Genomic DNA, 11,681 nt, shown 5'->3' with positions numbered 1-11,681 from the left:
TTTATTTATTTATATACTGCCCAATCACTGGGAATCTGGGCGGTTAAGGGGAAGCAATTTAATGGCTTATATGATATCACAGACAAGTACAACAGAAATGGATTAGGCTTCATTGACTTAATTGTTTGCAGGTCTGGAGCAGCTATGAGCGTGGATGAATATTAACTACTGTCAACAAATTAATAATTTATCCACTTATTATTCTATTATGATTTAGCCCAGAGCATACAGAGTCACTGAAGTCAGTTGCTGAGCTTTTTAAGACAACTAAACAACTTTTACTTTTTGACGTAGTTGTTATTTAAAACTTATGTAAAAATAGTATTTGCAGTATGCATAACACTCCTTTAGAAGCTGCATGCCTGCTCTGAAGCTATTTTTCAGAATCGTTACACATCATTTTTAGCATTTCATTACTTTGTTTAGTATTTCTTTATTTTTTTCATTTTTATAATCTGTTCAAACCAGTCAATGTTGTTATGTAGATCACTGTATTTTGATGTCACCCCCCCCCCCCCCCATAATCTTAACACACATATCTATGTAATTTTAGTGTATTGGATTATAAGGAAAAAAATTCTGTTCAGATAAGTTTGGAAAAAAAATTGTTTCTTGTATTTCTTGTTGTATAGTGTAGGAATAAAATTAATGTTACCTTCCTCTTTAGAATGAGAAAAATAAACAACATTTAAAAACACAAATGGATGGTAATATTTAATATTTTCATCTTTTTCCCTCTTCGTCATGGCACTGCAGAAATTTATGATGAAGGTAAGCTTTAAAATGATTGATTCATTATTTTAAATTTTCTTAACCAAGGAGGATTCTGGATGCAATAAAATTCTCAAAAAATCATGTAAACTATAGTAGCATAATAAAATAAATAAAATGGTTTGCACAATAAATATAAATGGAGAATTGCTTTTAACAATCATGGTAAAATATGCTTACTATGATGCGGAAAATCCACTGGGGTCACAGATTTGTTATTTTATAAAAACACTTGGATAAGAGAGTGATCTTCCATGCCAGTATGTTCACTGTGTTATATATCAGTGAAAGTTCTTCCTAAAATCAAAGCCTACTCACAAATATTTGGTGGGAAACAGTTGGGGAAAAAAATGGCGTCTGTAGTATTGACTAGTATTTATCAGTGACAGTGGCATTTCATATATGAAGCATTACTCCTGTCTATGTTTTTGAAGGTTTCTTGGAGCAGCATTGCTTGTGCCAAAATGACTAACATTGGAAATGATTAGTGCTCCCTAAGTACTGATGATAAGCACTTGTCATTCTGTGTATTGTCTCTGTATGTTTAGTCCTTTTCTGTTCTGTCTATAAAGTTTTATAAGACATTTGAGAAAGTAAATGGTATCAGTTGTCATTCAATCAGACCTTAACAACAGTTTTTCAAGAATTTGGGGCCCCTGAATCTGCCACAGTATTTTTCTTTCAATAGTTAAGGCTCATTATTGTTGTCTTTGTAAGTTTAGCCTTTTTACATGTCACAGAATGCATCTTGAGGAACTTTTTCACTTGTAGTAGGGCATACCAATTTTTTTTAGTTTTAAGGAGACTAGCTGAGCTTATTGTATTGTTCTTTTTTTGTTCCATAGCTATGCTATTGATCAAATCAATCAGATCAAGTTGATCAGATTGGCAGATTGGGAAAAGTTAATCCACAAAAAACTCACAAGGGGTGATAGCATAGGAAAGGGAGATGAATGAAGGCACAGGGAGACAAGGGAACAGGTGAAGTTAAAGGAGACTATGTGGTATAATAGGAGTTTGACAGAAACAATAACAGTAATATTGTGCTGAATGTAGTTAAGGCAGAATGGAAAGTGTAAAACACACATGCACAGATACATGCATCTATGCCTTCTGGCCAACCTATCTTTTAATTTGCTTGTCAGATGAAAGGAATGTAAGGTCAAATCAAAACAAAAACCTTGTTCTGGCATATTTTTGCAAATACTTGAAACTCAGAGTTGATAATAGAAGTGCTCTTTCAGAGGCAGAGGGGGAAAAATTGAATATAAGGCTACATAAACAGGATTGATGTAGTAATTTGTTATCGATTCATTGAACACTCAGTATAAACACTCAGTATATCTTTAAAAAAAACACACACACAGACCAAACTGTTGCTCAGAGGATATATATATATATATATATCTTCTGAGCAACAGTTTGGTCTGTGTTTTTTTTTTAAAGATATACTGAGTGTTTATACTGAGTGTTCAGAATATAAATCCTATATATAGAATATAGAATATAAATCCTATATATATATATATATATATAGGATTTATATTCTATATTAAACATGTTTGACGTTTTCAATATGCTTCCCTCTATATATTTGTTCTTGCTATTTGGCAGCAGATCAGTAGCTCCAAAACCAGGAACATTTGTCATAATTGCATAAGTGATGATTATCAATAAGTTAAGTCTTTTGAAAAGAGACTATAAAATACCCCCTTATTAATGAAACATATGCCAGCAGCTCATTTAGACAATTTATTCAAGGCCTCTCTTGCCCTTATTTGACTTGCATGAGCTACAGCTTGAAAACGAATGCCTTTGTGTTTCAGGGGTTCTCTTTTCTTCATTAGGACTATACATATAATTCACAGACTGTTTTTATATAATTGATAGGCTGTGTGTGTATGCCTGTGTAGGCTTTTGAATTGTCCACCATTTCCTGTTGAAAGTTCCTTTTGCTATAAAATATTGTGGGTTGGTTCTATGCTTGCACTCAACAAGTTTGTATATGCTGGGGGGGGGGGGGGAGAAGGGAGGAAAGAATTCATCCCTTTGCAGTCCCCAATGTCTCTCAAACACTGTCCTAGTTTGTATCCGCATGGTAGCAATAATCCAGTTTTATATCATTTTAACTGCCATGGTTCAGTGGATTTCTGGATTTCTAGGATTTGTAGTTTTGTGAGATAGTTAGCCTCTTATGTCACGATTTCATAGCGATAAGCTATGTCAGTTAAAATGGTTTTAAACTAGATTATTTCTGCAGTGAAGATGCAACCCTAGTAAACGGAGAGATCCACTAGAACAGTATGGGAAGTGAGCCTCCACTGGTTTCCAGTTTACTCTGTGAGGAGTGTTTCTGTTTCCAAATAGGCAAGTGTGAATCCAGCCTTGTGTTGGCTGAAAGAACAGGCATATCCACATTTTGTTAGTATTTTCTTTATTTTGTATTTATTCCTATACTTAATACATGACTGAGGCAAACAGTGTTTACAAGACATGAAAGTCTTACCCCTTATATGCACTTGAAAAAACAAATCACTTGGTCTGTCTGATATCTAACTGAGATTGCTTAAAGAATTCTGATGTAAAATTCCTGATTTTCTAAGAACAACAACAAAATGTTCCCTACATTCTCTCAGCCTCTGTATCAGGAAACTGGAAAATATCCAGTATTACTCTAAAAGCATTTGATAAATTACAGGGACGTTACCTTAATGTCTGCACTATATAAATTTATGGAAAGTTTTATTAAAGAGAAACCTCTTAAGCATGTGGCAAGGCAAACCCTGATGAGAATGATTCATGAAGACTTTTGCAAAGACAGATATTACCCTATTAATGTTTTAGAGTTCCTTGAAAGTGTCAATGAACCTGTTGACAGAGCTGAACTGGTGTGATAGGATCTGACATTGTTTACTGGAACTTTCAAAGGGCTTTTGAAAAATTCCTTCATTCAAGACTTCAAAGCAAACATGACAGTAGTGAAAAAAGAGAAGTTGTCTCATGTATTGGTACCTGGTTAAAGAACAAAAACAAGTGAACAGGAATTAAGAGTTGGTTTTGTCAATGAAACAGTGTAATAAGTCTCCTGAGGTGGGATGGGAACCAGCTACATCTGTATTTGGAAGACACCTGGCAGATGCAGCAACTCCAGAAAAAGGATCATGAGATTGTAGTGGCTAGTTAGTTAAAATGTCAACCTGCATATGGCTTCCTTGACTATAATTTGAAAAGGAATCGAAAATAAAACTGCTGATGTCATACTGCCATTGTACAAGTATAAGGTGTGACCATCTTTAAAATACAGTATATAGTTCTCATTACAGCACCGTAAAAAAGGCTTACAGGGCTGGAACAACTTTTTCATGAGGTAAAGTTATGGCATTTGCAGCTGTTTAGCTCAGGAAAAAAAAAGGAAAAAATAAAGTAAGAGAAGATATTGAACTATAAAATCATGAATTATTTTTTTTTTTAAAATATGAGTATCAAATTTTGAATCAATTGTTCTTAGTATGTTTTCTTTTTTTTATCAATGTCATGCTCTTCTCATGTGTACAGGTTGAGCATCCCTTATCTGGAATTCCGAAATCTGAAATACTCCAGAATTGTCCACATGGGTGGCTGAGATAGTGACACCTTTACTTTTGGACAACATACACCAACTTTATTTCATGCACAAAAACATTACAAATATTGTTTATTAAATCACCTTCAGGCTATATGAATAAGTTGTATATGAAACATAAATGAAGGTTGTGCTTGGACTTGCATCTCATCTCCAGGAAATCTCATTATGTCTGTGCAAATATTCCAAGATCTCCCCAAATCCAAAATCCAAAACACTTCTGATCCCAAGCATTTCAGAGAAGGGATACTCAACCTGTATTATGTATTTTTAATTGGTGTTATGTGATTTTTGTTGGTGTTATGTCTCTTGCTGTATTTAAATCTGTTATTCCCTGCTTTGATCCTTAGAGAGAGGTGGGTAGGAAATAAATATTGTTATTGTTATTATATGAAGGAATCCCTCACCCTGATAATACTAGGACCGGAAACTGATTGGTAGGAGATTCAGGATAGAAAAGGAAGTAGTGCTTCAAAAACACACACACACACACACACACACACACACACACACACACACACTTCATTCAAGGCCAAAGAGGAAGATAGTCTATAAATTCAATAAATAAATAAACAAACAAACTGTAATCTTTCCATAGGCATGTGCAGACCACTGTGTGAGCCAAACACTAGGAAAGATAGGCGTTTGACTTTATCCAACATGGCTTTTAAAAAATTTTAATGACAGCATGCTAATAAATTTCTCCTCAATTCCTACAGTCTGCTCAAGGTGGTGGTCATCGGACACTCCTTTATGGGCATGCAATATTGCTGCGCCATTCTTACAGTGGTATGGTATGTATGAATTTATGTATGGTGATGATGATATATTTGATACATTTGTTTTCAGTGTACAGTGCGCCCGCGCCATACGCGGACTTGAGCGTATGCGTTGAAGCTGCGGCACGCGCGTGGGGCGGAAGGGGCGGCGCGTCCCATTCAATTGAATGGGCGTGTGCGCCCGTGGCGCCCTGTGCGCGCCCGCGCCGCTGCACCGCCACGCACGAGCCCCATTGTTTCCAATGGAGCTCGAGCATAGGCGGAATTCGCCTTACACGGCGGGATCCGGAATGGATCCCCCGCGTAAGGCGAGGACGCACTGTAATAGAATTAAAGGCTATGTCTACAAGTGTTGAGTAATAATTGGAACCTGATGTTATAAATATGATCAGCTATTTCTGTGGTTCCAGGGAATCCATTCCACTGCGGCAATTTCTTTTCAGGATAGATTTCTCTGGTAGAAATTACAGTCACCCCTCCATATTTGCGGCTTTGATATTTGCGGATTGGATTATTCACGGATTTCATTAATATGTTCTCTCTAAGACTGTCTAGGACCTCCAGCGCAACTCTGTGGTCAACTTTAACTAAAAGTTGCACTGAAAGACCATTTGTAGCTACTCCAGTGCCATGTGGTCAATGTATGTTGGAGAATGACCACAGAGTTGCACTGGAGGACCTAGAGATTCCTAGAGAGGTGTCCTCTCAGGTAAAAACAATATTTTTGTTATTTGCGGTTTTTCCATATTCACGGGAGTCTTGTCCCCCCTAACCCTAGTGAATATGGAGGGACAACTGTAGTCTAAATGAGGTTTTGATGGATTACACTGAGGGCTGATCATTTAAATTTTATTTTATAGACAATTTCCATTGTGAAACAGTTTGTTATTACTGGTAATACTGATGATATATTTGGGTACCTGGTGTGAGCTGTCCATTATTACCAGGAATTCTATAGGCTACAGATCTATTTTGAGTTTATCAACATTTTTTTCCACATTTCATTTGATAACCTTTAAATAGGTTACCAACTTTTCATTTGTCCATAGTACACTGAGTAGACTGTCTCCAAAATGCTTGTGTGTTTGAATATACTGAACTGTGTTTCTGGTTTCTACTCAAATCCAGTTTCCTTATTTCCCACTTCTGTGTCCTTTTCTATAATTCCATAAAATGGCATTTTATTAACAAAAATACTACTTTTGGTCACAATTATTTCTTCTTTTATTTAACAAATTTTTAGTGTTAAAGAAAATATTTACATTTTTCCTCTGAAATAGTTCAGTGATACTACAGTGATTGTGTGCACATATCGTAAACCAGAAAATATGCTGTACTTTTATATTTTAATTATGCTTCAGACATCTTGTTAGCTGTTTTAACTATGTGCTTTTAAAAATATAATTGTCTATTTGTTTTTAACTTTTGGAAATAATTGTAACTGGAATTTGTTTTAACTTTATTGTAAGCTGCTGTGAATCACTTGTCAAAAGAAGGGTGAAGTTTATATTAATTAATTAATTAAAACGAAAACATCTGTTTTCTCTTTTGTCATTAGTATTTGTGTTGCCTCTCCACTTCACGAACGTCAATGGACAAACTGGCATTTGATGTGGGCTTGCAAGAAGATACTACAGGTTAACGACTTCTTTTTAAAAATACTTTACTTGTATTTTTAATTGTAACAAATTAGATGCTAACAGTTTACAATATTTTTCTTCCTTACAAAAACATTTAGTTCCTTTCTTGCTTAGTTCCTTTCAAAGAGCATATTATTATTTGTGAACAAATCTTGCCAAGAAAACCCTGTAATAGGTTCTTCTTAAGGTTGCCATAAATTCGAAATGACTTCAATGCACACAACAGCAAATAGTAACTCCATATGTGTCAGTAAATTTACAATGGCTTTGACTTTTTCTTTTTCTTTCTTTTTCTTTTTTTGGAAAGTGATAGCATTTAAATAGTGTTCCTGTCAGACATTTAAATAGGATTCCTGTCATACTTTAAAAACTGTTTAATCTAGCATTTCTCAATGGACTGAACAGCAATGTTTTAGCAATATTTATGTAACTTTCATTTAGCATCCAGGGTATGCTGCTTTTTGTGTTTTCTTTTTTCACAAGAAATATTGCATATTTGATTGCAAATATCACATATGTGTCATCCTTAAAAGATGTCTGTTGGCATTAATTATAGAATAAAGACTACAAACTCCTAAGTACTTTTATAAAATCAACCTGTTATTACATTTCATTTCTCATGCTATTGGGCCCTACAGATGTAGAACATATTGTTACATTAATTGTTACATTGAAATTATCTGAGACAAAGCAACTGAGTCTTTATTAAGCAGTGCCAGCATTTATTGTTTGGGAATAAAATAATTTGTTGCTGTTGTTGTGTGCCTTCAAGTCATTTGTGACTAATGGTGACCCTAATGTGAATTTATCATGGCACTTTCTGGGATTAAGAATGCATGACTCACCCAAGGTGACCCAGGGGGCTTTCATGGTCGAGCAGGAATTGACCCCTGATCTGCAGAGTCAAAATGCTGAAGCACATGGCCTGGAAGGAGCGGCCTCTGACCGCATTGGCTGTGATCAGTCTGTGATTGTAGCAACTGCATGGTGGGTTGCTGCTGCAATCCGAAGCTGGCCGCCGACAGGAGCAGATTATATGCATTCCTTAAAAATCCGTCTTCCCTCTTTAGTGTGACTTTAGAGCAGTTTCCAGCCACTTTTGGGGCATGCATCATGTAAATATCACACCCCCAAAGTGACTGGAAGCCGCCTTATTTGGCCTGTGCATTTCAGGCCCTTGTCCAACAATCAAACCACTGCACAATGCTGGCTCTATAAAATAATATTTATTGCCATTAAAAATGAAAATATGTTTTCTTGTACATCTAAATATGTCAAAGCAAAGATTAGTTGTATTCAGAACCCTGTGTGCAAAATAGAAGCAATACTTTTCAAAGAGATCCCCATTCTCATAGCAATCTTTTCTATAACCTTGATAATGCAGGTGAGGCTTGCTGGTGGACTATACACCCTGCTTCCAAACAGCGTTCAGAAGGAGAAAAAGTCCGTGTTGGGGATGATCTCATTCTTGTCAGTGTCTCCTCAGAAAGGTACTTGGTAAGTGATGAAGAATGTATAGAGTATAATTATATGGCACTTAATGAAGCCTAATAAGGTATCAATTAGGCCTGAACATTCCATTGGATCATCATGTAGAAAGGTTGATTGTTTTAACTGCCTTCTGTGCAATCCATTTATTGTTGTTGTTGATAACTGCCCTTGAGTTAATCCCAACACATGGTGACCCTGTGGATGAGACTTCTCCAAGCCCCTTCTCTTCCACTGCTCTGCATAGGTCCTGAAAGTTCATACTCATGATTATCAGATTCAGTGGTACTCCCATGTCCTTAAGAACCATCCATTTGTGGTCCATGCAGTTGAATGCTGTGCTGTAGTCTATAAAGCACATGCTGTGATTCATAAGGGCAGTCACTGAGAAACCTATGATGGTGCTGGGACCAAGAGAAGGCCCTCACCAAAGAAGCTTAAGATGCCAACAAATGTGTATAGGGAGACAAGATCTTTCAGATAGTCTGACCTAAGCTGTATAGAGTTTTATAAGTCATACCCAGCACTTTGAATTGTGTCTGGTGTTACCCAAAGAAAGGTGGGGAGGCTGGGGAATGATGGCTCCTATCACCTGTGTCAGCTTCTCTTAGAAGGTTGGGGAATTTGTTTAACTCAAGGAAGGTTATGAGAGTTTGCCTAACTTTGGGATCATTTCCACCTGTATATGTTTTGGGTGAATAAAAGAAAGCTTTATTTAGAAATATGTAAGAAACATGTAAGAGTGCAACCAAACATACAATAGTAATTTAGATACAGCATTCAGAACTCGCCAAAATGAAAGTACAGAAATTGGATAGTGGAGGTTTAGGGGTTCAAAAAGGTGGTAATTACCTGTCCTAAACAGGTAACCATGGAAAATGGGCTGAGACTGGGTCTGAGGGAAACACAGGAATCAAGTGAGATACTGACAGAGAGGTTAAATAGACCAGCCAAAAGGGCTGGTGTCAGGGTGAAGTGGGGGTGTGGCAACAACAAGCTGCACGCTGCAGACCCCGACTCCACCCCCAAGCTACCGTCACACCACCTGCTTGACCAGACGGTGGGCAGCATTGCAGCACTTCAGCGGCATGGCAACTACATGCTACATACCAAAAGGAGCACTGAAAAGTACCTCTGCAGCAGCAAGGGGGCTCTTTTACTGAACCAAAAAGAAGTGTCATTTTGCCACTACCTTTTGGCCTGGAATAATAATAATAATAATAATAATAATAATAATAATTTTTATTTCTACCCCGCCTTTCCAAATGCATGATCAAGGCGGCTTACAAGACAAAGAGCAATAAAATACAATTAAAACATCACAATATAAAAATTTAAAAACATCATTACAGGGGGTATGGACGGGAATCTATACAAATCGCATTCACCAGGGGCAAGAAAAAACAATGTTTGCACTAATCTGGGGGCAAAAAACAAAGGAACAAGGAGCAGAGAAGAAACACTATTAATTAAAGTGGAAAAGCCAGCTGGAATAGATGCGTTTTAATTGTTTCTTAAAAGAAACTAATGATGCAGAGGAACGGAGCTCTACAGGAAGCTTATTCCACAATGAGGGGGCAACAACAGTAAAAGCCCTCTGTGAGGTCCTTGCCAGATGAGATTTGGGGACCTGTAACAGATTTGTCCCGGATGATCTGAGTGTGCGGGGCGGATTATATGGGGAGAGACGGTCCTCCAAGTACCCTGGACCCAAGCCATTTAGGGCTTTATAGGTCAAAACCAACACCTTGTATTGAGCTCGGAAGCGAACCGGTAGCCAGTGGAGATCTTTTAAAATAGGTGTTATGTGGTCCGTCCTGGAACTACCAGTGACCAGTCTGGCTGCGATATTCTGCACCAGTTGTAGCTTCCGGGTTTGGTACAAGGGTTGCCCCATGTAGAGCGCATTGCAGAAATCCAGTCGAGAGGTTACCAAAGCATGTACAACAGTTTCAAGGTCCCGTCGGTCCAGGTAGGGGTGCAACTGGCGTATCAGCCGAAGCTGATAGCAAGCACTCCTGACCGTCGCATCCACCTGAGATGTTAGATGGAGCGACGAATCAAGGAGTACTCCCAAGCTGCGCACTGAGTCCTTCAAGGGGAGCGTGACCCCATTCAGGACAGGCTGACAAATCTCACCTCCCGGAACCGAGGGACCTATCACCAGTACTTCCGTTTTCCCTGGATTCACACTGAGTCTGTTCTCCCTCATCCAGCCCATTACCGACACCAAGCAGGCATCAAGAGGAGAGATGCCACCCTTAGTTACTGCATCAGTCGGAGACACAGAGAAAACTATCTGGGTGTCATCAGCGTACTGATAACACCGCGCCCCGTGTCTCCGGATGATCTCTCCCAGCGGTTTCATGTAGATGTTAAAAAGCATAGGGGTCAAGATCACTCCTTGAGGGACACCAGATGTAAGGGCCCTCTTGTTGGAGCGACAGTCCCCCAGCTCCACGAATCTAACCCGAAGAGGTAGGACCGGAAACCCACTGCAAAGCAGTGCCCCCATGCCAAACTCTCTCAGGCAACTCCAGAAGGATACCATGGTCGATGGTATCGAAAGCCGCTGAGATGTCCAAGAGCACTAACAGGGGCACGCTTCCCCTGTCCATGCTCAGGCGGAGGTCATCAACTAAGGTGACCATGGCAAGTCCTCAACTCCATAGCCTGCCCGGAAGCCGGTTTGAAATGGGTCCAGAAAATCGGTGTCATCCAAGATCGATTGAAGCTGGAAGGCGGCTGCTCCTCCTCAATCACTTCCCCCAGAAAAGGTCAGCAGCGAGAGTGGCCAATAATTATTGTGACTCAGGGGGTCTAAGGAGGGCTCTTAAGCCAAGGGCTTAACCCATGCTGTTTTCATTTAGATGGGAAACTGACCCTCTCTTAAGGATGTATTAACAATGCGGTGCAACAAGTCAGCAGCACCGCATCTCCCCCCTGACAACTGCCAACCATGAGGGACAGGGATCAAGAGAGCACGTCGTCTTCCTAAACGCTTCGAAGGATCTTGTCCACTTCCTCCTTCATTGGTTTACTGACAGACTCAAAGTGATCCAGTTATAAAACCGGGGCCACGGACGCTTCAGACGCCTCTCTTCTAGGATCTGCCAAAATACTGGCTCAAGACTCAGCCCTAATCTGAGAGGATTTTATCCGCAAAGAAGTTGTTTAAATTTGTCACAGGAGGCTGTAGATGGAGCTAAAATAAGACTCAGGGAGGAGGGAGCTGGGTTAACTCCCTCACAACCCTGAACAGCTCTGCTGGGACGGGCGACTCTGCGGACGCAAATCCGTGCAGCATAGAACGAGTTTCTTTGCTGCCACTTTATTGCCACTCCATAGGCTTTCAAATGAGAGGCGGAAGGAGTGTCTGTC

At 39.0% G+C, this 11,681-nt stretch overlaps 1 protein-coding gene across 4 annotated transcripts in view; it reads left to right on the top strand.

The window, feature by feature from the left end:
- RYR2 (ryanodine receptor 2) overlaps positions 1-11,681 on the top strand; it is a 406,736-nt gene that overhangs the window by 139,613 nt on the left and 255,442 nt on the right. For all 4 annotated transcript variants that reach the window (XM_042470214.1, XM_042470205.1, XM_042470232.1 and 1 more), the window contains exons 5-8: positions 757-771; positions 5,113-5,187; positions 6,731-6,809; positions 8,197-8,309. In XM_042470214.1, coding sequence (XP_042326148.1) covers positions 757-771; positions 5,113-5,187; positions 6,731-6,809; positions 8,197-8,309 — 282 coding nt within the window. The remainder of the gene's footprint in view (positions 1-756; positions 772-5,112; positions 5,188-6,730; positions 6,810-8,196; positions 8,310-11,681) is intronic.

This window comes from Sceloporus undulatus, chromosome 1, assembly GCF_019175285.1.
Source record: "Sceloporus undulatus isolate JIND9_A2432 ecotype Alabama chromosome 1, SceUnd_v1.1, whole genome shotgun sequence".
Taxonomy (NCBI): Eukaryota; Metazoa; Chordata; class Lepidosauria; order Squamata; family Phrynosomatidae; genus Sceloporus; species Sceloporus undulatus.
This window is presented reverse-complemented; position numbering and strand designations above follow the sequence as displayed.